Raw genomic sequence first — 27,492 nt, 5'->3', positions numbered from 1 at the left:
AGACTGAAATTGGTGAATAAATGTGAGACTAAAGCATCAATCACATTTGTGAAATATGGCTTTACAAGAAAAAGGGGATGAGAAAGATTAGATATTGGTGACTTTGTTAAACTTGTGGGGGGAATGACAGGTATATACTCCACTTCATGTCATTAATGTTTGGAATGACACTACAAGAGAAAAAAGAGAATAACTATAAGTAAAACAACTTTGTTCTTACTAGTATTTATGTAAAACATTTCATGATATAAATTACATATTATATAATATAGCATTTTAGTGATAGTTGTATGTGATAAACAATTACTTTTTTATTTTATAGTTTTAGGAAATATAGGCCTTACATAATAAAAAGAGAAGAAAACTGCACAAAAGTATGGTTGAGATAATAGGTTGTAATCTTGGGCTGTTAGGGTGGGGGATGGGGTGCAAAAGTGCATTGATTATAATAAATGTAGAGCTGGAATGTATTTATTTACTTTTGCATAGGTGAATATCTGGAGTAATGCCCTTGGCTTAATTTAATGACATGTTTTGTTTAATCAAGTGTTTTTTTTAAATTAGGGGCCACGATCGAACAAATAGTTTTCCTTTAGCAAATGTTCAGTGTTATTAGATTCTGTTCTTATGTTTCCATGAAAACAAGCTGACTAAAAGTGAAGGCAATAAATTGAGAAGTGTGGGCATTCTTTACTGAGAGCAATATAAAACTACAAAGTATAAGGACTAGCAGCTCAGTAAAAATAAAGTTTAGAATTAATGGAAGTAATGACAGATAGCAGCTTTTTCAGTAAAAATACTTTAATGCATTTACTAGAACAATGTATAATTTAATTTTATTTAATGATTGCCAGTGGACTTTTTCTTAAGGCTAAACAGTTAATGTTTTCTGAAAGCATATAAACTGTTTCTCACATCTGGGAGGGGAATAAAGATAGGCAAAACACAGACAGCAATTGGTGTCAGTAGGAGTACAGGCTGTAACATGTGCTTTAGCATGGATAACCTTAATTTAAGGTTATTTAATGCCTGTGAATGCAGCTGTTGATTCTGGACAATTGTTCCTTTTAGGAGGATTAAACTTCATTATCGGAAGATGCACATAGTTTTGTGTGTCTTACGTTAATAGGTATGGGGTGTTCTGTTGGTGTGTTTGTTTTTTTGATCAAGGGTTTTCATTAAAACAAAAAGTCTTGTAAAATGTGACATAGGTTCAAATGGAGAGGACAAAAAACAACTATATAAAGGATCACCCTAACAAACATTACAAGGTACATGTAACACAAAAGCTGGAAATAGACATTTAAAAACTCTGTCATATATAACTGAGAATAATAATATTTTATTATAATGACAAATCAGAAGATGCAGCAAACCACAACAAGGAAACAGAAAAAACGTGTAGACCAAGAAGCCTCACTCTGGAATGTTGTGAACATTCCAGAGTGAGGCTTCTTGGTCTACACGTTTTTTCTGTTTCCCTATTTTATTATAATGGCTACACTGAATACATTATTTTGGAAAGTGAATGGCCTCACAGATATAATAATCAAAAAGGTAAGAGTATTGAAGTCTATTAAGGAAGGCAATGTGCAAATAACAATGCTACAGGAGACACATTTGGAAAGAAGTGTGCATGTGAATTTCTTGAAAGATTTTAGGATGGATATTCAGCAGAGTGTCAGGGACAAATAAAAATGGGAGTACTTGTACTAATTGGTAGAGGAGATCCAATTCTGATAAAAGAGGGAAACAACATAGTAATCATATATTTGTAGTCATAAAGAGCTACTGTCAAGGGGGGAGGATTCCACTGGCATATATTTATAGCCATCTAAAACTGCTATTAAGGAGCTTAAGAAAAACTGGGAGCAATAATCAGCTTTCAGCAGGGCATATTACTTATAGATGGGAACTACAACTTGATTTGCAACAGTGAGGATGCAACTGGGGGAAAATATAACAAAAAAGGGTAGATTTCTGGGGAAAGTTTGAAAATATTTGGTATTTAACATGTGAATTCAGTAGTAGGAACACAGAGAGAGAATTTACATATTATTCCCCAAGATGCAATAACTGGGCTAGACTACACAAAAATTATATTTCACAGGAACTTGTGCATATAACCGAAAGCTTTGACACACATCCAATAGCTATTTCAGATTATGCCCCAATAAAATCTTAGATAAAAATGCAGAGTAGTGAAGTAAAATGAGACATTGGTGCTTCTCCACCTACCTGTTAAAAGAAAACAATTAAGAAATGTCTAGGGGAATAATTCAAGTGTTATCAGGAAAGAGAGAAAGTTAATCAAAAATTATAGCTAATGAGTGGGATAAAATGAAAGTGAAGTTTAAAAATAGGATAGAAATAAAAAAAAAGATAGAGGAGCTGACAAAGGTTAAAGTATTGCAGAATAAGGGGGATCTCACAGAACAAGAAGAGGAGCAACTGCAGAGAGCTAGAGAGAAAACAAGGGAATATCTTGATAATATGCATGAATTTAGAAGACTGTTAAGAACTGTTTTTTGATAATAACTCCAGAGCACAAAACCTTTAGTACTACAACTTAGGCAACAAAATGTAAAAAAAAAAAAGTGTTGGTGCCAAACTTAGAGAACCTATAATAAGAAAATGAACCAGAGATCCTGTAGAGGTATTACAGATATTTTGGAAAATTTGTGAAAATTTGTATAAAGTAGAGGAATGTGGAAATCAAGAAAAAGTACAAATGGAAATATTCATGGAAGACGTAAATATGCCAAGGTTAGAGGTAGATAAGGATTAACAATTAATAGTTAAGATAGGAGGTGATGAGATAAAAACAATGATGCATAACCAATCTGCAGCTTCCAATACAACATGGTGGTTTGGGATTATCGGATTTGAAGATATATTTAGAGCTACACAGTTGGCTTATATACATAACATAAGCAGAAAGCTATAATTCAAAGTGGAAGGGGAGCTGGGGGGATTCAAGAAATATCTAGTGAGTGGGATTTTGGATGCAGATCCTTAAGGAGAATAACAACAACCATATTCATATAGTGGCAGAAAGTATTCTAAGAACTAATCCAGCAGGAGAATGGAGGAAGGAAATTCTGATAATAGAGATGAATGCAATTAGGGGCACAGAAAATAGGCAAGGGGGGGTCGGAATATACTGGAGAAAACTGACAAAGGAACCAAGGCATCGAGAGCAAATAACTAGAGAGGAAAAGGTAACAGAATGGGAAAAGGCCAAGAAGACATTTGGACTGTAAGCTAGAGACTGCCTTTCCTATCAGGGATTGATATCACAGTATAGGCAAAGAGAAAGGGATAGGGGAAACCTAAGTGAAATACCTGCTCTGGTAGAGCTTTCAGATGAATCTGGAACAGAAGCTGCTGTTAAATAAGGGATAATTATAGTAGGGCATATAAAATATTGTACAATAACTATAGGAATCAATCAGTGGAGGTTAGAATAGATTGATAAGAGAGCTTGGATAAGCAATTCACAAGGAAACAATGGGATGCCATATGTATGGTTCTCAAGTATGCAACTATGTCTAACATATTTAGGATTTTTGCTTAGAAGTGTTTACATGGGTATTTTTATACCCCAATCAGACTCCAAAGAATTTTTCCTCAGGAAGATGACAAACATTGGAGGTAAGATGAGGAAGAAGGAGATAACTGGAAATATGTTTTGGAAGTCTAATGAGTTGGCAGACTTTTAAAATTCCTTACAGAGTGCACTGTCAGATGTATTGTATGAGCAAATTAGTGTAACCAAGGAAATTATTTTTTGAGCTGGAATACAGGGTCAGAATTGTCTAGATATAGAAAGGCCATAGAAAGTGGGAGCTTCAGGAAAAAGGTAGGAGCAGATTACATAGAAAAAATGGAAATTGTGGAAACAATACATGCAGAATAATGTTATGGAGAAGGGAAGACAGTAGTGGATCAATTTATGTAATGATCGATTGATGATAATTGTATAAAAGAATATATGTGGTATATAATGTTTGTAACTGTAATCATGTTAACATGGGTTTTTCAGTTATAAGAATGTATGTTTGCCTATATCTTAAGTGATAACTCAATAAAGGTGTTTAAAAAAGAATTTTGAAAAATGTTCAGACATACTATGTTCAAATAGAAAATGAGATGTTAGCAGTGAGGTTGGGTTGTCAAATGTCCCAAACATGGAGCTCTGGTAAAATAGTCAATGTTGAATCAGACTATAAACCACTTCATGGTGTATTTAAAAATGTCTGCAAAAAGTATCAACAAGACTTCAAAGTATATTAACTGTTTTAGTATAAAAACAGCAAGCAAATGTAAATAGCTGATACCTTAAGCAAGATAATGTCTGCAACCGTGTAAGCAATATTTATTTGAGAAAGCTCTAGAATTTTTATATAGATTGTTTCTTAATTACCTATGCCTGCTGAGAAGTTAGAATAATTTGAAGCTACAAGGGAAAGCTATAAGCTACACCTGTTATGTTATAATAATGAAAGGTTTTGATTCATAATTATGTTACTGCATCCTAAATGATTGTGTTTACTTTCTATAAGATGAGTTTTCCCATGTCCAAGACTTATTATTCAAAGGTGAAAGGATCATTATTCCTACTCAGCTGCATTAGGCCATGCTCAGGAAAATACAAGGCTGTCACTTACATGTAAAGAAAAAACACAGAACATTCAATGTTCTTTATTGACCTAAGAGGGCTAAACAGATTAAACAAATGGCTCAGCAATGTAAAGTCTGTAATATATTCAGGAAATTAACTCAAAGGAAAGAAATAACACACGATATTCTGAATTTACTTTTGATGAAAGTGGGTGTTGACTTGTTTCAGTAGAAAGAAAAATAATTATCTTTTATATGTGAGCTGGTACTAGCAAATTCAAAGATGTACAAATATGTGAAATCACAAGTCATACCATCATTACCGTGTTAAACACCGTCTTTCCCAGACAGGGAATTTCAAATGAAGTGATAACAGACAATGGTCCTCAATTTGTTAGGCAGGAATTTATTGGTTTTATACATCAAAGGGAACTCAAGTATTTGTTTCAAGTCCAAGTTATCCACAGAGCAACAAGCAAGTTGAAAGAAAAATTTCATCAGAAATGTGCAACAATTCCGTAAGTTCAGATTGTAATTCATTAGTTCAAGAGTACAGGATTATAACACTGTAATCAATGGGTCGATTGCCAGCACAAATAATGAATAGATATCTTGTGCCTAAACTACCTACCCCATTCTCATTTCTAGTAACCTAACAGAAAGCATAAAATGCTGTAGGAAAGATATAAGTAGAACTTTTACTTAGATAAATCATTGAAAAACCTTCTTTTGCTTCAGAAAAGTACAGAAAAATAAATGTACATTTTTTTCTTCACAAGAAAGTAATGTCCCAATAATTGTAATGGATCTATAAAATGCTTAGACTATATTTAATCTGAGGTTCCACTTTATTAGCATACAAAAAAGCAGGAGAGAGTTGATCAGAAGCAATATTCAGCATGTGTTCAAATGTCTATAGATACATACTCAAATGAGTTATCTACAGTACCAGAGCTGCAGAAATCAGCACTACCTTCTCAAGGTGAAAATGTTTCTAAGAGTGATATTTCAGCTCAAACGGAGAAAGCTCATTTATCCAGGAGGTAGAGATAACATTCTGAATCACTTTATTGGAGGCATCTGAAGGAGTGCAGGCAATTTGCTAATAGCTGAACAGCACATGAGCCTCATTAGCCTGTATAGTGTGTTTTCCTCAGATGTTGAAGGATTCATGAGCAGAGGCATGCATGTTCTTCCTGAAACAGCAGTTGCAAAGCTCATGAAGCCACCAACAGGAAAGGAAATTAAGTAAGCTCAGCCATCTGACCTACAGATTGACCCTATCCACTATCACCTAGTTCTCTCCACTAATAAAGGGATGAGGATCGGTGAGCCCCCAGGGAGTGAATGGTATTGCTCTCATACTAGCAAGGAATGTGTCTAACCATCATCAAAGTGATGGTGAGCGCAGATCAGCCCCAGCCCCTCACCCAGGGAAGGAATGAGCCATAGGACTCTCATCCTGTCTGGGAGGAGTCCTGTTTCTGTAACTTAGTAGAATAAATGATTGGGTCAATTAGGTAAAAGTAGTGGAGCCAGTGGCTAAGTCAAAAGCAAGCTGAATGTTATATAAATATCAAATATAAAACTGGAACCAAAGTAAATACCACTAATAAACAAAACAGAATTTTGGTTAAATAAAGCCAATATTTATCCTCCAGGACTGAACACGTTACTCATATGTATGGTGGAACACATTCTGACTAAAAATGTGTTTTATTTCCAGCAAGATTGTTATTGGCAAATACAAGGTACGGCCATGGGGGCCTCATTTGTACCAATTTATGCAGATCTTTATATGGGATATATTGAGGAGCACATCATTTATGATGAATTGCATAATGTGTATCTACCTGAAATAGACATCTGGAGGAGATATTTGGATGACTGTTGGCTAGTGTGGAAAGGGGGTTCTGATTACCTTCAGGAATTCATAGAACATCTAAATGGAAATATGTGGGGGACCGAATTCACTGTAGAATACGATTTGAATGAGATTCATTTTTTGGATGTTCACTTACAACGACAACCCGACCATACATTGAAAACATCTGTATATCGTAAATTTCCACAATACAATACTTTATTACATGCCAACAGTCTCCATCCTAGACACATTATTAAGAACATTCCGAAATCCCAGTTTCTGCGGATAAAAAGAATCTGTTCTTCAGAACAAGATTTGAATAAACATCATGATGATTTAGCCAACAGATTTCTGTCCAGAGGATATCGTTGGAACACTATCAGCTCTTCTGCACAATGGAGTAATAATAAACCGAGGGATTCTCTGTTAGTATATAAAAAACATGCAACACCAAAAAGCTCAGATACATGTAGATTTGTTACTACATATGGCAGAAATAGTCACAATCTAATTAATATCATCAATACACATTGGAATATACTCAAATCTCATCCTCTTTTGGAAGGGTACTTAGGTGACCGTTGCTACTTTTCATATAGAAAGGGCAAAACACTTGGTTCCCACTTTTCACATTATAAAAAAACTGGCATGGGGGATGACTCTTTAATTCAGAGGACATTAACAGGGGACAAACTAGTAGGTACATACCCCTGTGGTCATTGCAGTTTCTGTGGTTACATCTTCAAAACCAAAAGTTTTACGAGCAAAAATACTGGTCACATATATGACATAAAATTTTTCGGAAACTGTAGTTCAGACTGGATTATTTATTTAGCCACCTGTACCTGCCAGGCTTTTTATGTTGGACAGACATCAAGACAATTTCGCATTAGAATATCGGAACATTTGGGGGACATCAGAAATTGTAGAATAACCAATGCATTATACAGACACACCATCAAGCACCCCACGGCCAAATTCTCATTCTCCATTATTGATCACATTATTGGGAATCGGGCTTTTAAAACAGGATGGCATGACATTCTCAATAATAAAGAGAAAAGATGGATTGTCAAACTTGGTGGGCTTTTCTCACCAGGATTTAATGACAAAATGTGATTTATTGTTAATTTTGGTCATTTACCATTTCAATATCAATAACAAAGAGTAATGATGGATCGTCCAACTTGGTGGGCTTTTCTCACCAGGACTTTATGACAAAATGTGATTTATTGTCAATTTTGGTCATTTATTATTTCCATCCCTTTTGGATAATTCTTTTCTCTATATAGCAGTTTCATCTTAATACTAAGGATGTATCTTGTTTATTGCTTATAATGTCATATGAATATTACCATTTTGGCATTATATTATGGTGGACAACACTTTCTGTAATTTATTGTGTTATTGCATCTTTTGTTTTTTATGATTTTTCACTTTAACAATTTTTTCATGACAGGAAGTGATGTCATTCCTTCCTTGAAAGGTATATATGGAGCACTTTATTTTGTGAAACTAACTAACTACTGGGGAAAGCTAAGTGCTGAAACCGGTCTAGTTTCAGTTTATTAAAACTGTTTTTGATCCACTCGTGGTGCTGGCTTGTTTTCTTTACATTGGTCATACAAGCTTGGTTGCCGGGCACCTGTCGTACTTGCTAGCTTGATATCTTCAGAATAAATAAACAAAACAGACCCTGGTAAACAGCTTCAAGTCTGAAGACACAAAACAAAAAAGCACCAGCAGTTTATCTTAAGTCTTCATTCCACAGAATTTAGAGCTTTTCTCTTCTGATGAAGTCTTCTTGTAGGATGAAAGCATTAAATTCTGTGGAATAAAATTTAAGATATACTGCTGTTCCTGCTGGTGCTTTTTTGTGGTATGTTCTTGAACTTGGAGCTCTTTACCAGGGTCTATTTCACTTATTAGTTATATAAATGTTCTATATTACCTGCATTACATTGTTGACAATGTCATACACCCCTGTTCAATACGGTAGTTTCATTTCTGTAAAATATTGTTCCCTAATTGCATTTTGCTATTTCTCTTTGTATAGAACCTACCTGTATAGCAATGTATAAATAAAAATAAATAAAGCAGAATGCACAGTGCATGGTTTATTGTCTCGTATTAGTCATACATTACCAAGGAGATTTTCAACTTAGTCCTTTACCTTTTAATGTTAGAAGCCAATCCTTACCATCCTTTGAAAATGCTACTATAAAATTTTTAAAAAGTAACATCACAGCAATCATATGAATATAACAAATGTGGCAAATGGGAGAAAAATTATTGAATAAATAAAAATGGATGTTAATGAAATATTTACAGCAGTCATAGTCATTTGGTTTTATTGGTAGATGGTAACTACGTTAAAATGTGGCTCCATATGCAATGTTGAAGAGAAATTCCCACAGCATCAGTAGCCATCAGGAAAAAACATGATTTGCATAAGGCTGAAGGTTTTCTCCATAGGAAACCATTGTTGCTGTAAGTTCTAATCGTGCATCAGTAATGATTCACCTTTTAGGGAGATTTCGCCCTTGTTCGAGTTGGTGCAACCTTGGAGTTGGCAAATATAAGTTTGGGGTACAGGGGCTTGCACCCTGCAAAAAAACAAGAAAAAAAAATAGTTTTTCACTTGTTTGGTTTTATGGCATTTTTTTTTCATTATTTTCAAGTGTCAACTTTCAGGAAGTCTGCATTTCAAGGTATAACCATTAAAATTAACAAAGATTAGAAGATAACATAAATAACAGTAATTAATATCAGCAGCTGCAGTAAAGTTGAAGTAAAATTATTATTCCAAAAAGCAGACAAAAATGTTTATGGATGGACTAACTCTTCTGTCAGCCATCTACAATTATTTATATTCAAACTAAAATGAGTTTTCAGTGTTTCAATGTGCAGAATGTGATTTTCTGTAGAAAGATATTTGTATGGTTAATGATGTGAAATCTTCTATACAGCAATATCTAACATGTTCCCCAGACAGCATACTTTGTTATTTTTTTTTTTAAATTTAATGAAGTTTACAAGAGTGAGGCTAGAAGGATGGTCTAAAAAATGTATAGCTAAACATTAGAGAGGTATTAGAAAAGGTTCTCATTCTAGTTCAGTAAAAAGGCACTACATGGAAGTAAACTGTGTTAAATTATTTGAAATGTATGTTACCACAACAGACTCTATTCCATCTTACCCAAAAGTTAAGCAATGCTTATTATTTAAAGAATATTTTGAATTATATGACATCATGCATTTGGGGCAGCCGCGGTGGTCCAGCGGTTAGCGTTGCCGCTTCACAGCAAGAGGTTCTCAGGTTCGATCCTCAGCTGGGGTGACTTCTGTGCAGAGTTTGCATGTCCTCCCTGTGGTCACGTGGGTTTCCTCTGGCTGCTCCGGTTTCCTCCCACATCCCAAAGACATGCTGTAGGTGGATTGCACACTCCAAATTGGCCCTAGGTCTGAGTGCGTGCATGTGTGTGCCTTCTGTGGAAGGTTGAACACCTGGCTGGCAACTCGACACTGTAAAACTCCACTGCCAATCTTGAGTGGACAGGTGATCCGCTGTGGCAATCCCTAACCAGGAAAAGCCAAAAGAAGAAGAAGAAGATGACATCATGCATTTGGATTAAATGTATAGGTTAACTGGAAAGGTTTTTATGTAATGGTGTTTCTGTCTCTAAATTTGTGAGTTGCAGTTAATTGATTGATTATGCACTATTAAATGGATGCACTTGTTTGAATATCTTAAACTCTGTAGCACTCTGTTTATTCTCCTTGAAGGCAGTAAGACAAGTTGCCAGGGACTTTTTTAACATTTTATACAAATACAGGTTACATCTTAACAAACAAATCTATTTGTTGCACTTCTGGTTTTGCCAATGGCTTTAGTGTGTAAGAAAATATCCAATTTAATCAACAAGAAAAGGAGAAAGTATAAAACCATCTAAATGTTAAATCACGTTTAGTGTAAAAATCTGCCTGCTATAAACACAAGGTGACAAATGTCAGGTGACTTAAGACCATGTCATACTATCCCATCCTGTTGAGTCTTTCTATATTGTACTACCTCAGGTTTACTATGAGAATAGGGCAAGGGAGCTGATATGCATTAACATCTCTTCATTTATATTACAGCCAATGCTGCACTGCAAAACTTCAGTTTTCATTGTGTCTTATGAGAACAGGACAGAAGTGGACATATCTTGCAAGAAGGTGAAGTAATCATTTCAATTCAGAGAAACTTTAACTAGATAATGTCATCCTTAAAGAACTACTGCTGTTTCAAAGAAAACTTACATGTGTCAACCATTCAGGGTGAGAATTAAGCATTAGCTAAACAAATTTCAGCTTAAGGCCTCAGAGTCTGAAGGAGCATCTGAAACGTATAGACTTATTTTCATTTGTTATAGTTTCATTATAATTTTATACACAAATGTTTCCATGAATGAATTTCCCATTAGTAATTGTCTTGAATCTGAATAATTAAAGGCATAACTTTAAAGTTGTAAGGAATTCTTCCTCCATCCTACACTTAAAATTATTATGTATCTTAGCAGTTCAGTTTTTATTTCACAGCCTTATTCTGTGTTGGTACCTACCAAATAAGGCTTCTATAGCTTCCCATAGCATAGAGCTTCACAATGTCTAAATCTACCACTGAAGCCCTCCATGGGAACTGTGAATAGCATGCCTTGTCAATCACAGTGAGGCCACAAAGGGTAAATGACATTATTATTGGGTAAATCCCAGCTGGACCCTTGGATTACTGGGTTGTTACATTTGTCTTTTTAACATAATCCACTGTAAAAGTGTACTACTTGGTGCATTAGAGTTGTTAACTAGCAAAATGCTAACAATGATTGTCATTTGGTTGTGTAGGGAATGTGTACATTCATATGCATGTTTACAAAGAATAAGAATTTTATATACTCATACCACAGGTGCAAAACTTTTTATGGCTGTAAGTTTTAATGTCCTTTTTAATAATTGATTAACTTTTTTGTAATTATTTTCTTTGGTTTTACTGCATTCAGAAATACTGTGTGACTTCAGGATGGTATCTGAAATCATTTTCAAAAGTTTCTTTTAACATGGCAACCCCCTGAATTTGCTTTTCTTCAATGAATGTCACCAAGCTCAATTTTGCTTCAGACAACAGTAACTAGCTTTTTCCTTGGTGCAAATGTACTTCTTTTATTGATGGGAAACTGACATCCTTGGACCAGCTGATCGACACCCCCACAAGAGGAGATAATATTTTGGACTTGGTATTAACCAACATAAGTAACCACTGCAGCATTCCAACAGTGTCATCCTCCATATCCAATCACAAAGCAGTCACTTTCGAAGTCACCATCTCTCCCGACCCTCCTCTAGCTAGGGTCAAACAATAAAACTTCTCCAAAGCTGATTACAACCTCCTGTGGGAAGGTATAAACAGCTTTGCAGCCCCCTCTCCTCCATAGGAACTGGCACATATGTCCAAACCTACACCAAAGCACTATACAACCATTTATATAGCTGCATAGAATCATGAATACCAGGCAGGACAAAATCCTCCTCTTCAGGGAAGAGTAAATCTGGCTGGTGGACATCTGCAATAAATAAATAAATTATATAATAAAAGGAAAAAAATGCTGTCCAGGACTAAAAAGGAGTAGGTGGTTAAATAGAAGCAATCTCTCCATAGCCTGAACAAGCAAATAAGAGCACTAGTGAAATTCTCCAAAGCAAACATGTCCAAACTGGCCACATCTACTAAAGGCAATCATAAGGCCTTCTTCAAATATGTCAGCAATCTCAAAGGAAGTACTCAGATCTGCTCAGTACTGGTGGTCAGGGACACCACATACACAAACACTGTAGATATAGTCTACCTGCTGGCAGTCAGGTTCAGTGAAAACTTCACCCCTATGTTCTCCCCATCAGTAGATCAGGACCTGCCCCCCTCCCCTTATCTCTAGGGAGCAAGTCATCACTGCCCTCTCAAAGGAAAAAAATACAGCTTCCATGAAAAAAAAGTCAAGCAACTGGTATAGGTATCAAACCCATGAAGTTCACTCCTTGAAATATGTTATGCACCTACTTCACTAATAAAAATTGAACTTTAAAATACATACTACAAAATAATAAAATACTAGGCAGTCCAGTTGAGTTAAAAGTGGAATATCCTTTTGAAGCACACAGACAAGGGATCCTAGTTGAGTATAATGAAAAGCATTAAAGACATTCATTATGTATAAATAAAAAAAAAGTCAAAGAACACTAGCTAAATTGTATATAGTACTTCTATTTGTTAAACTGTGAATTTATTTACTGTTTTTATTTGATTAACGTCATACATTGTTTTGTACTCTCGAGGAGCTTTTCTCCCCGGGCCTCTGCTGAAAATGGATATGTATCCAGCTGGACTAGCCCGGTCAACAAATGTAAAATAAAATAAATAAATAAAATAAATATGTAATCAGGTTATTTGAAGCAAAGGAGTGGTTACATAGGGTGCTCTGTTAAGAGGAATAAAAGTAATAAACTCATTCCTTTAACCAAGTCCCCTTTCCCCCTTAACATCATAGTGTAAACTGAGACTGTACTACCTTAGAACTGAAACTAAAAAGCTAGAGACAAATTAAAATACTTAAGAATAGCTTATTAAGACTAACCTACTAATCCAAACTTTATTAATTAAGAAACCAACTCACTAACAAAATGACTAACCAATTAACTAACAAAAAGATCTACCACTAGACATATATCAGAATAAATATTAGTAACTTATAAACTGAAAAACTTTTAACAAAGATCACTTTTGTACCAAATATAATACTTCATCAGGTGTATAAATCTACAAGTGAACACCTAAGTAGGCTGAAAACCATAGCTATAATTGCTAAGGTAGAAAAATGTTAAAAATAAAGCATTAAGGCCCTGGGGATCTGTTCAAGTGTAAAAGGCGACCAGGAAGTTCCACGGTCTGGGTAAACCACAGCAATAGCACGTACCTCCTTGTACAAAGGTTAAATAATCTCACTGTTTACAAAAAAGTTCCACGCTGAAGAATTTTCACCAACGTATCTGCAGCAATAATGGAATTTATTCTTAAAAGCATACGAACTGGTGCAGCCAACACAACGCCATGCAGTAACACATCCAACAGAATTTACCCGGGTTTCGTCCGCTAAGACGAACTTCATCAGAATCTGTTCAAGTGTGGCATCTAACTAAGAAAGCGCTTAGTTTAAATTAGTAAAATTATCACAAAACAGCACTAATGTCAGTTATTTTCATTGTAAAATATTTTCAGTGTTTGATATTTGTTTGTAACAATGTTAGTAATATTAGCATGTAATGTCAGCATTAATCAGTCCTATATCAGACTTTTAATAGTCTTTTAAACAATGGGGCAGTTTTCTGAGTTTTAGTATGCTTTTTATGGAGCAATAATAATTAAGCCCCGGTTTTCTAAAAGACTTTAGTTTCAGCTGCCATAGTAGTTCACATTTTTCTAAAAAATTAGGGATGTCTCCTTCCATTTCCAAAAGGTCCACATGATCAATAATTTGAAATGTAAAACCAGTGTGCCATCTGTGAAGCTGCAGGTGCTGAGCCAGTGTATTATTCCTGCACTTATCTCTAATTTCGGAAAGATGGCCAGAAATCCTTCTTTAAGTCTGTTGTGCATTTTCCCAAATAAAATGCTTTACAGTCATTGCAGCTTGCCCTTTAAACAACCTGCATTGAGTTACAGTCACCTCCTGTGTTGGTTTTTATCAGTTTCTTTAAATAAGGGCAAAAAAATGTCTCCCTCCTGTATGTGTTTTCAAAAACATTTGGCTCCACACTTATTGGTGCATGTATCCAATGGTGTAGGCCTACCTTCAACCCAACTCCTGATGTTTCTGGCTTACCTACACACAAAGGAAGGAGCTTCTCCAAGGATGTCCATTAGATAGGATCTTTCAGTAATTATGGCCCAGTTCTTTCTAATATTAATGATGCTGTGATAGCCAACATTAAAAGTCAAGATACAAATGTCTTTAAATTTGTTGTCCACGGATGTCTTTAAAACTCTCCCATAAGGACTGTAAAGCACTGATAAATTTGTACTTTTTAGTTCAATTATAGGTTCCAGAATGCTTCTTAAAATGTTGCTTTTGTATCCCCTCACCAAAAAATAATTTTTAAGATCATTCAGGTTCTTAAGGAAGGGTTCCATTTTCGTGGTGACCCTGGCCAACCTATAGCCCTTGGACTTAACAACAATATATTTTGTCTTGGTGGAAGGAGACTCGTGAATAGAACTACCTTCTGTAATCACTCCTTTTCTTCAAATAACCTGATTATATATAAATAATGAATGCCTTTAATGCTTTTCATTATACTCAACTAGGATCACTTGTTTGTGTGTATCAATAAAGTATATTCCATTTTTAACTCAGCTGTGGACTACCTACTATTTTATTATTTTGTAGTACATATTTTAAAGTTAGATTTTTATTACTGAACTAGGTGCATAACATATTTCAAGGAGTGAACTTCACACCTCCACACTGCGAAGTTCTGCTAGGTTTGTGTTTGACCCAGTATAGGTTGCATACTGGGTTTTCTGAGACTTCGAGGGATACGACAGATTTTTCTTTTTATTGTTTAATATACACGCATGCACACTTGACCTTTAGCTATGCATCTGCCACTTTAGGTTAATCTTTACTAATGCAATGTTTTGTTGTGGCATCACTCTGTTGCCAGGGAGTAACTGTGGTATACCAACAACAGTGCTTTATGACAGGAGGTGAGGACAAAACAAGAGGAGTGAATAAATGAATATATAGCTGGACCCAAGATTTAAGATGTCAAAGGACTAGCAAGGCTGAAACTTTTCTTCACTGGCAGAAAAACTGGTGGGGACATGTAGTACAGGTTTCACCATTAAACACAAAGATAAATGAACTATGACAGTGGTTCCTTCAGTTTCCTGATAAGGTGGGCAATGTAGAAGGTCTTCCTAACTACTTTAGCTACATGGGTGTCGAATGACAGACTACTATCAACCTGGGTCCCCAGGTCCCTGATAATGTCTTCTGTGCTCAGTGGATTCCCACCTATTTGGTAGCTAGGGGTAACCTTGTTTTTCCCAAGGGTATGACTATGCATTTTGGCATTTAACTTTAGGCCGTGGCTCTGGCACCAGTTATCCGTTCTGTGAGACACTTCTGAAGGATATCTGGGTCAGATGTGTTTTCTACTATGGCAGTTTGCAGTCATCTGCAAACTTTGTCAGCCATAACCCTCCTGTGTTTGCTTGTACTGGAAAAGTAGATGCCAAACAAGAGTGGGCCCAGGACTGAGCCCTGTGGGACACCACTTGTGACAGGCTTTGAGTCTGACATGGCGCCAGCAGCTCTGACCCTGTGGGTTCTGACACTCAGCCAGTTTGCAACCCATCTTGTGATGTATGGGTTGACATTTAAGCTGATGAGTTTTTCAATGATACCCGAATGGGGTATTGTATCGAAGGCCTTAGCCAGATCGAGGTAGGCTGTATGGACTGCCTTTCCCTCATCAATGGCTTTGGTGACTGTTTAAAAAGTCAACCAAGTTTAAAAGGCATGATCTGCCTTTGACAAAGCCAAACTGGGTTGGATCCAAAGTCTGCAAATTCCCTATGTCTTTATTTATGAGGTCCATTATGATCCTCTCCATGGCTTTGCAGATAAGGCTTGTCAAGCTAAGGGGCCCGGTAATTTCCAGGGTCGGTGGAGCCACCCCCTTTGTGAAGTGGTACCACAGTTGCAGTCGCCACCCCTGGGTCGTATCCAGAGGTAAGACTTTGATTAAACAGCTGTCCTAGCTGTGGGTTTAATTCCTCATTGAGTTCATGGAGCACACAGCCGGGGACACCATCAGGTCCCATGGTTGCTGTGTTTTTTGCTTTGGAGGGGGCAGTTCTCACTTGGGCGCTGGAGATGTTTGGGGGGCTGCAATCATTTGGTATAGATATCTCTCCTTTGGGGAGGGGAGAAGTTTGCACTGAACCTGTCAGCCAGTATGTTGGCAATGTCTGTAGGATCAGTAATCTTCACATCATTTTGAACTAGCTCTGAGCATATCTGGGAGTTTCCTCCCAGGTTTCTAACATAGCTAAAGAAGGCCTTATGATTGTCTTTTGAGTCTTTAGCTATTTTTTTCTCGAAATTTGCTTTGGATGATTTTATGAGAGCTCTTAGTTTTTTACTTATAGTGATCAAGGGTGTCTTACCTTTTAAGGATTTTGCTCTATCTTGTAGTAGCTTCCTCCTTTGTTGTAGAGTTTGTTTATGGCTGGGGTCCACCAGACTGGATGCTTGCCTTTGGTACAAAGAGTCTTTGTTTTGCTTGGGATTGCCTTATCCATGCAGTCCTGCAGGTGCTGGTAGAAGGCATTTGTAAGTGATTCAGCGGCTTGAGTACTGTTTTCCGCCGCTCGGGGCCTTAAAGGAGACCACACTAGTCTTTAGAAGTGTGAAGTCGGCTTTTGAGAAGTTCTTTACTGTGGTCTTTTTATTTCAGGTGGGGTGGGATGAGGACCTCAAGCGAGATTAGTTTGTGGTCTGATCTCACCAGTGAGGGGTACACCTCCGTGTTGAACATTGTGCTCCCATGTTCGTGATGATGAGATCAAGTATGTTATCTCCTCTTGTGGGGATGGTGACTAGTTGTTCCATGGCATTTGAGTTTATGAATTCCAGGAACTTTTGGGCTAGGGTGTTTGGGCTTGAGTAGTGTTCCCAGTCTATATTAGGGTAATTGAAGTCACCTAGTATGATGGTGTTTGGTGATACATTTATCCCTCTAGTGTTTTCAGGAAGGCCATGTGAGGTTCCTGAGTTTGTGAGGGTGGCCTGTAACATGCTACAATTTGCAGAGCAGTCTTGCCTATGGTTAATTGCACCTGGATGGTCTCCGATGCATCGTGCGTTGCCACCAGTCTTGAGGTGTGGGTGTCCTTGATGAATATGGATACCCCTCCTTTCTTGGTATTGTCCAGATTTTGGGGCCGGAACGCATGATATGAGGTAAAACCTGATAGCTGGGGTGCTCTCAGGAGCCTTGAACCAGGTTTCTGTCACAGCACAGACATCGATGTTCTCCATACTGAGAAGGGCCTCGAGTGCGTGCATTTTGAGATTTAGACTTCTGGCATTGAGCAGCATTACCCTTAGTTTTTTCCTTTTTGTGTTCTAGGGTGGTAGGTTTAGAATTTGAGCCTTGCCTAAAAAGGCACTATGGGGTGGCAAGAGCCTTTGCCAATATCCGAATCCCAGGGTGACAGGTGCAAGCCGCCCTTGCAGCAGCGTGGCTTGTCCAGCATGTCATCCCAGGCAGACAGACACTGGATCCCCTTTGAATGACACCAGTGTTTAAGCCAATTGTTAAAGCTGATCATCTTATCTCTGTATTGTGGCATCATTCTTGGTGAAGGTAGGATACTGCTCAAGGTCAGGGTCATACCTGTCTGGGCTACATAATCAGAGAGCTCCTCAATGTCTCTTTTCATGTAGTCCAAGGAGGTCGTCTCAGGTCGTTTACACCAGCGTGGACAATGACTGAATCATATTTGTACCTGCTGTTGAGAGACCTGAGTGCTTGCGTATGTGGCGGATTCTAGCGCCCGACAGGCAGCTTACTGTGACCTTCACCTTACTCAGTCTGGTGAGCGGGACGCCAGTGTGTCTGACTATGGAGTCACCAATGACTAGTGTGTCTGGCATTGTGTTTGGCCTTAAGGGCTGTGACTGTTTGACACTCTGACTGTGAGGTCTATGTGTTGCAGGTGTTGTGTTCTGAGGTGGTGGTTGTTTGGGTGTCTGCTTTGGTGGCCTCTGCTGTTTTGGTAGATTTTGATCAGAGCCTCAGTATGTCTTTGTGTGTTTATGTGTATGATTTGAGGTTGTAATGGTAATATGTGAGACTGGGTCTATAGTGTGTGTGGTAACCTTCTCCTCCTGACTGGTCTTGCCAGTCCTATGTTGAGAGAGCTCAGCCTCCAGTTTGGCCGTAGTTGCATCTCTCCATGTATTTGTGTTTTGTGGGAGGAGGAGAGGGTTGTTCTGTGTACATGAGGCAATTGTAACATTGCCTCAATATTCCCAGGTTCACCAGCTGAGCAGGAGAGGACACTAGCAACTGATCCTCGACATGCTAGAAGGAATAGAAAAAAAACTTTAAAAAGATTCCGGGGCGTGGGTGACCGAAAATGGGGGTTGCCTTTTGGGGTACTATCTATGACAAGAGTGCCGTATCAAGGTAATAAGTACTGTAGGAGCAAGTGCTACGTTAACAGATAGAGAATAGTCTACTTGGAGTCAAGTAGAGATGATCTTTTAATTATAGGATACGCTGATTTGATCAGTAGTATAGTTCGAGGAAGGTAGTTTTAAGGGAAAATTTGAAGAGTGGACTTTAGGTAGCCCGAATAGTTTAAACCTGCTTAACCGGCGGTGCCCTAGTGTGCAACAGTAGCAACTCCGCTAAATCATGGCTAAATGCGCTAAAGCTGCTTTATAGCAGGGGCTGGAGAAGACAGGAGATGAGCCAGAGTGGCCAACGAACCACAAGGCACTGCCCTAAACCACCCCTCCGAGGAAGATGAAGGAGTTATGGAAATGACCCTAGTGGCCAATAAAACTACAGTTTCAAGTCAGTAACCACCTCTCAGGGCAGGGAAGCTGCTCAATGTTAGTCACTCCCACTGATAAACACAGAGACCCTCCTTCAGCCCAAGCAAAAATGGCCTCACAGAAACTTTCAAACAGTTCAGGAACAGCAAGCCTGTAACTGAACTTTTTAACTCTCAGAAAAGTGGGAAAAAAGCAAGATTTTTTTTTGTTTTGTTTTTACAGAGATAGCAGAGGTTCACAAGTAATATCAAGTTATAACAGTGCAGTAAATGACCCCACACAAGAGTGCTAGGTCAAGGACAGAAAATATGCAAGTTTTAAGAAAAACGATTTAAAATTAAGTGCAAACAGGAAATTCAGCAAACAGCTTTTGGTTGTGCTCTAAATACAGCTACTAATACAGAAATCAAGTTTAACAAGCCAGAAAATGCTCAAGCTAGGCAGCTATGCAGAAAAACTTAGCAAATAAACAGAGAAAAATGCTTAAAATCTCAAAAGTGGCTCCTTCTTCTCTCAGCGTTTTTTCCTCTTGGAGGTGCTTCACCAACAGCCAACAAGCCTGAAAAAGACGCTCAAACCACGAGCAACTAGGTTTTAAGAGAGGAAGATGAAGGAGTTATGGAAATGACCCCTAGTGGCCAATAAAACTACAGTTTCAAGTCAGTAACCACCTCTCCGGGGCAGGAAGCTGCTCAATGTTAGTCATCCACTGATAAACACAGAGACCCTCCTTCAGCCCAAGCAAAATGGCCTCACAGAAACTTTCAAACAGTTCAGGAACAGCAAGCCTGTAACTGAACTTTTAACCTCTCAGAAAAGTGGGAAAAAGCAAGATTTTTTTTTTTGTTTTGTTTTTACAGAGATAGCAGAGGTTCACAAGTAATATCAAGTTATAACAGTGCAGTAAATGACCCCACACAAGAGTGCTAGGTCAAGGACAGAAAATATGCAAGTTTTAAGAAAAAAACGATTTAAAATTAAGTGCAAACAGGAAATTCAGCAAACAGCTTTTGGTTGTGCTCTAAATACAGCTACTAATACAGAAATCAAGTTTAACAAGCCAGAAAATGCTCAAGCTAGGCAGCTATGCAGAAAAACTTAGCAAATAAACAGAGAAAAATACTTAAAATCTCAAAAGTGGCTCCCTTCTTCTCTCAGCGTTTTTTCCTCTTGGAGGGTGCTTCACCAACAGCCAACAAGCCTGTCAGTTATTTTCATTGTAAAATATTTTCAGTGTTTGATATTTGTTTGTAACAATGTTAGTAATATTAGCATGTAATGTCAGCATTAATCAGTCCTATATCAGACTTTTAATAGTCTTTTAAACAATGGGGCAGTTTTCTGAGTTTTAGTATGCTTTTTATGGAGCAATAATAATTAAGCCCCGGTTTTCTAAAAGACTTCAGTTTCTGCTGCCACAGTAGTTCACATTTTTCTAAAAGGTTAGGGATGTCTCCTTCCATTTCCAAAAGGTCCACATGATCAATAATTTGAAATTTAAAGCCAGTGTGTCTTTTGTGAAGCTGCAGGTGCTAAGCCAGTGCATTATTCTTGCACTTCGTTCTAATTTCGGAAAGATGGCCAGAAATCCTTCTTTTAAGTCTGTTGTGCATTTTCCCCAAATAAAATGCTTTACAGTCATTGCAGCTTGCCCTTTAAACAACCTGCATTGAGTTACAGTCACCTCCTGTGTTGGTTTTTATCAGTTTCTTTAAATAAGGGCAAAAAAATGTCTCCCTCCTGTATGTGTTTTCAAAAACACATTTGGCTCCACACTTATTGGTGCATGTATCCAATGGTGTAGGCCTACCTTCAACCCAACTCCTGATGTTTCTGGCTTACCTACACACAAAGGAAGGAGCTTCTCCAAGGATGTCCATTAGATAGGATCTTTCAGTAATTATGGCCCAGTTCTTTCTAATATTAATGATGCTGTGATAGCCAACATTAAAAGTCAAGATACAAATGTCTTTAAATTTGTTGTCCACGGATGTCTTTAAAACTCTCCCATAAGGACTGTAAAGCACTGATAAATTTGTACTTTTTAGTTCAATTATAGGTTCCAGAATGCTTCTTAAAATGTTGCTTTTGTATCCCCTCACCAAAAAATAATTTTTAAGATCATTCAGGTTCTTAAGGAAGGGTTCCATTTTCGTGGTGACCCTGGCCAACCTATAGCCCTTGGACTTAACAACAATATATTTTGTCTTGGTGGGAAGGAGACTCGTAACAGAACTACCTTCTGTAACCACTCCTTTGCTTCAAATAACCTGATTACATATAAATAATGAATGCCTTTAATGCTTTTAATTATACTCAACTAGGATCACTTGTTTGTGTGTATCAATAAAGTATATTCCATTTTTAACTCAGCTGTGGACTACCTACTATTTTATTATTTTGTAGTACATATTTTAAAGTTAGATTTTTATTACTGAACTAGGTGCATAACATATTTCAAGGAGTGAACTTCACACCTCCACACTGCGAAGTTCTGCTAGGTTTGTGTTTGACCCAGTATAGGTTGCATACTGGGTTTTCTGAGACTTCGAGGGATACGACAGATTTTTCTTTTTATTGTTTAATATACACGCATGCACACTTGACCTTTAGCTATGCATCTGCCACTTTAGGTTAATCTTTACTAATGCAATGTTTTGTTGTGGCATCACTCTGTTGCCAGGGAGTAACTGTGGTATACCAACAACAGTGCTTTATGACAGGAGGTGAGGACAAAACAAGAGGAGTGAATAAATGAATATATAGCTGGACCCAAGATTTAAGATGTCAAAGGACTAGCAAGGCTGAAACTTTTCTTCACTGGCAGAAAAACTGGTGGGGACATGTAGTACAGGTTTCACCATTAAACACAAAGACCACTTCATACAAATTTACACATTTTATATGTTTGTGTATTCTTTTAATGAGAGGGTAAAGTAGGTTGGTCTTACTGAGACAGTGGTTCCTTCAGTTTCCACTGACCGACTCTGTTAGTTTGAGCTAATCATTTAAACAGACAGTGCTTCTGTGTTTAATCTGAAAAGAAGCTTTTGTACCAAGTAGGATTACCTGGTTAACAAATAAAATAAATAAACAAATAAAACAAAAACAAACATTTTAAGGAGAACAGTAAGGTGCACTGCTTAGTACTGACACTGCACAGTCTTTGCCTCTCTACTTCATTTCTTAGCTGAGTTATCTTCCATGTAAAGCCTGCAGGTTATCCTGCTGTACGTGGAGCTTTTAGTGTGGTGGTTTAGTTTCCTCCCACATCCCAAAAATGTGCTATGAAGAAAATCGGTGATCCTTTGAACTGCCTGTAGGTATGCATCTGGTCTACAAATTGTGTGTGTGTGTGTGTGGGGGGGGGGGGGCTGGGTGTGTCCTGTGATGCTGTGGCATGCCTTCCATGATTGGCTCTGTGCCTTATATCCATTGCTTGCAAGGGTCACTTCCTCTGAGCTCTTGCTCCCTTTCAATCCTGATTAGGACAAGGGGATAAAGTTATTTTCTGCCCTTCTTTATGGAGGACAGGCCCTATTTATGCAGTTGTGTCATGCAAAAAAACACGAACAAATGTCAAGTGTCCTAAGATTTGAGGACACAAAAAATAATTCCTAAAAATCCTCCAGTATTTGCATAAAATTAATATTTTCTGCTTAAAATACTATAATATAGCATGGAATAACAGGAAGAGACCAAATTATACAAGGGTGAACTTTCATGTTGGCAACTAAGTGAAGTCCAGTCCTTTGTATTACTGTTGGGGGTATGGTGTGCCCAGAGGAGTAGTTAGGCTTTTTGGAGACCAGTGCAAGGTGCTCATTTGCCCCTGCTCTGGTCTGAACAGCAAAACAAATCCTTGATAAATTCATCATTTTTGTCTGTTTCTCACTCCCCCATAAAAGTTTACATTCATTGAAAGAACAATCAGTAAAAGCAATCAACTAACGATACATAAAAACAGCCTTGATTGATTAAGAACTAATACCCCCCCCCCCCCATAAAACAGCCAAGACTCCATACCTGTCCTATATAGCAATAGCAACAATAATTACCAGCACTGGTAGGACACCTACCTTTCACCCCATGTGAAAAATTACATTTGAACAGATGAGACTCAGATTTGTTTGTTGTATCCCCACATTTGTGTCTAAAAGAAAACTCATAGTGGTTCACATTCTGTAAACCCAGGTTATGTAAATACTGCAATAACTATGGGCACAAATGGTACATAAAAGAGCAGTCTTTTCAATTTCTGGATCAACCTTCGTACTGTTATTAACTCATTCCTCCATTCAGAATGTATCTAGGCTCCATGTCATAGGTACTTTTACCCTTACAATGGCATAGACTATCAGAATTTCATTAGTCGCTCAAGCACTGGTGGTCCTGACCAGGAAAGAAAACAGAAAACAGCTGCTGACAATTGGAGTCCAAGTGAAAGAGCTCATCTATTGGAAGGCTATGACTGCACCACATGCATTAGAAATCTGGGGTGTCAACCTGCAAAGAACTGTGCACGCATTATTTCTTAAATTGCAGGTGTGCAGACACATTCCCTACCTAGCATAGCACATTTGTTACCCAGCAGGGGTCTATAATGAAATTAGACAAGGTAAATTAAAGATACACACAGAGATAATGCAACCATTATATATAAGGCCTGTCTAAATTTTACTCTCCTCTCTGCTGAAGCATCATTCTTTAACAAACCATTCCAGACACAATTAAAATAAGCAACCATAACCCCTTCACTTTAGTGCAGATTATTTAGCCCCTGAATACTCTCAGTTTAGACAGTGCATCAAAGGTGAGTTCATCATACCTAGCAACCTGAAAACTGACTGGTCTTCGGTCAGTATCAAAATCTCACTCATATGAACCTATTTGGGTTCACTCACCTCATTATCTTAACACTGCATATGGCAAATCTTCTTCAAAAAGCCAATAGGCTACAATGTTTCTTAACAAATAACCCAGAAAAATTGTCAACTTGGATCTCTTATCTGATAATCTGAGTGACCAGAACTGCATATACAAACTATAGTGCCATTCAAAGATAAATAAATCTGTGCATATCAATCTAATATAAACAAAATCAGTTTAAAGCAGATGTTTTCCCCTTACTACTACAATAGGTTAACTGGTCTCCTTCAAAATATCTTACCATAGAAGAAGAAGCCAGTTTAATGTTACATTCATTAATGACTTGGATGACATGGCCCCTTCCCAAAGAAAAAGACACAGTGCAAGAGTTGTGACTTGACTAAAAGAAGATATAAAAGCACACATACAAAAAAGGGAGAAAGATTGGAAAGGCTACCTTTGCAACAAAATTTCCATGCTGCAGCTCAAACTACACCTATCAAGAACTGGAAAACAAACTGTTATCTACATGAAAAAATTCAAAGCATAATGGCACAACTTATACATTCAGAAAAAACTACCAACCTTAAACTTGTCTAAATAGTGTCCCTGACAGAAATTTCTGAGAAATATATCCATTATATGAACTTACTACAATCATTTTCTCAATTTTTACAGTCTACACTCCTAGATCTCATAATGTCCAGTATTTGCCCTCTTTCTTTAGCTTTTGTTTCATCCCCAAGGACTTTTGTTTGCAAACTTCTGAAAAAAAATGAAAGTCACTTTGCCATTACATGATGATATCATACTGGAATATCTCACACTAACCACAGACAGAATAGCCAGCCCATTACCTACCTTTATGAATAGTTTCATGCCAGAGGGCTAAGCACCTTAAACATGGAATACAGCAATTATTGCTCCATTCCAAACAGGGGTTCTGGCTATTGAATTTAAGAAGTATGAGACTATTATAATCTTATACACAAGCAATTCAAAAGATATTTAGATTGGAAAATCGAACATTGCATAAATAATTATAACATCCTGTCACTCAGACAATATCAATTATATGATAACCGCAGCACAATTGCATATCAGATGCCTTTTAAATAATTTGTCCACCATACACTTGATTAAGGCAAAATCGGTAATGTCTTGTTTCTTATTCTATTTAAAGCATTTGACTCTGTCTCTCACCTTATACTCTCATCTTGACATACTGCCATTGATCTGTCCTCCACTGCTATTAATTGACTTTCTAGCTATTTTTCTGGCTGCTTCCAAGCAGTCTATTAGGAATATGCGATCTATCCTCCAGCACCTCATGATATAGTTGTCCCCCACGACACTGCTGCTCAGTATTTTTGTTATTGAAATGACAAATTCTTTCAAAGCACTGATGATTCAGCTCTGATGAAATGTGCCAAAGCTGTCAAAGGGTTAAGTTCCCTTCTATAATTTTTCTTTGCTAAAATACTGACAGGACCTTCTCAATCTAGTGTTCTTCTTAATGCTCCCAAAATTAAATAGTTTTTTTTTTTGAAACTCACAGAACACCTCCAGGTGCTTCTGTTTTTTTAAACAATCCCAGATATTCCCACTGCCTCACTGATAATGCAGAGTTGATAGGCTTAGCTCTATCAATAGTTTACGATTTAAATACCATATAAAAAAGTAGCCCAAAAAGGCATTAAAAATGTGATTAACATACAGAGAAAAGCTGTTCCTCACTCACATGTCAAGACTGATTAGACGCTATGATGATATCCACCCGGATTCTGGCCTGGATGTAGGTGAGCATGTACATTATTTATGTTTGAATAACCTGAGACAATCCTGCATGTCATTCTTTTCTTCCAGGCTCCACATGCAATATCAGGCTCCTGGTTTGCCCTGGCTGTCCACTCTCAGCAGTTGCCCAGTAAAAAGAAAAAAAACATTAAGAGTATTCAGTTTCAAAAACCAGGGAACTGAGCGCTCCAATAAATGTATAAAAAAATGAAACAGTGTCAAAACTAACAAGTGTTTGAAGTGAACTGTCAATGATTCAAGATTCAGAATAAAAATCAAGAGAGACAAAAAAAAAAAAACAGAAACCTTGCTGTGGGTGAAAAGACAGAGTGCTGTAACTGCCTACTCTGCCCTGCCCCTCCCTCTACCCAGCCAGTCATAAGTCTTTGAGGTGGTGCCAGAGGCTCGTTTTTTACATAAAACATGGGGATGAGCAGATGATCAAGCAAGGTGAATTAAAAAGGGGGTGGGAAGTAACCAGGAATCCTGGACATCTTAAAGTATGACTTTTTTACAGATTCATAGGCTTGCCCTTAATAGTGGTTAAAAAATATATTTATACAAATATTTTTTTATATATTTAGTTTGCATGAATTGCATCCTTGCAAGATAGCACCTAGGGAGGTTGCCCCCTTTGTCCCACCATTTCTACTCTACTGGGTTTGTCCTGCAAAACTGAATATAGATCCATAAAAACACTTCCCACTTTTTCTATGTTTGAAAAGGTGGCAAATCCCAATGAATGAATGAGCAAACTAACAAGCCAAGTGGAAAAAAGTACACAGAAGAAAGTACAAATACTTACCTCCAGCACCACTTTGGCAGCATAACCAAATCAACTCTCCTCCCACATTTCCATCCCCACTCCAACATCTCCAGCTTTGCTTTTATTTTTTGTCAATGTGTGCCTAAGTATATACCTTTATGTCACCGCGTATTAGACATAGTTCCTGTTTTTGACATGTCTTGCATATACAGCTGTATTTTATAATAAGAAGTATGTTCTATTGTCCATGGAATGATAATGTTTTACCAGTATATTCCTAGTCCGAGATTGAATTGGTCCAGCTTTGATCAGTGCTCTATCCCAGTTTTCAAATAAGTAAGTAAATAATAAAATAAATAACAATTAAACATAAATACCCAAAGTCAAGGAAAGAAAATATATATCATGGTATCTCAAAATGAGATCACAATACACATTATATCACTATGGTTGGTGTCTCACATTATACCTCCATGCTGACACACATTGTATCATCATGGGGTGTGTGTGTGTGTGTGTGTGTGTGTGTGTGTGTGTGTGTGTGTGTGTGTGTGTGTGTGTGTGTGTGTGTGTGCATGTGTGCTTCTGTGTCTCAGAATGAGATCAGAACACATTTCATATCACCATGGTTTTGTACCTCGAGAGAGATCAAAACAGTTGACTTCCGCGCGTTTTTTGGCTTGTACCTACTCAGCACAGATCCTCGTGGTGGCCAGCAGAGTAATCCAAGCTTCAGAGAGCTAAAAAAGCGACTTTACCTGATTTAAGTATAATTTTTGTGGCTTTCCACTTCTATTTATCTAGCAACTGTATTTCGCCTGCTTGCTGATACATTGTTACTGTTTTTCTGCATTTATTCTGTTTTTGCACTTGTTTCTCAGTTTGTTACTTTTAAAATCTGTAACTGT

General features: G+C 37.5%; 1 protein-coding gene across 2 annotated transcripts in view; it reads left to right on the top strand.

Annotated features, from left to right (window-relative positions):
- KNG1 (kininogen 1) overlaps positions 1-27,492 on the top strand; it is a 563,217-nt gene that overhangs the window by 426,964 nt on the left and 108,761 nt on the right. For both annotated transcript variants that reach the window (XM_044070731.1, XM_044070730.1), the window contains exon 6: positions 10,631-10,708. In XM_044070731.1, coding sequence (XP_043926666.1) covers positions 10,631-10,708 — 78 coding nt within the window. The remainder of the gene's footprint in view (positions 1-10,630; positions 10,709-27,492) is intronic.

Source organism: Protopterus annectens, chromosome 4.part1 (genome assembly GCF_019279795.1).
Source record: "Protopterus annectens isolate FY-2018-M chromosome 4.part1, PAN1.0, whole genome shotgun sequence".
Taxonomy (NCBI): domain Eukaryota; kingdom Metazoa; phylum Chordata; order Ceratodontiformes; family Protopteridae; genus Protopterus; species Protopterus annectens.
This window is presented reverse-complemented; position numbering and strand designations above follow the sequence as displayed.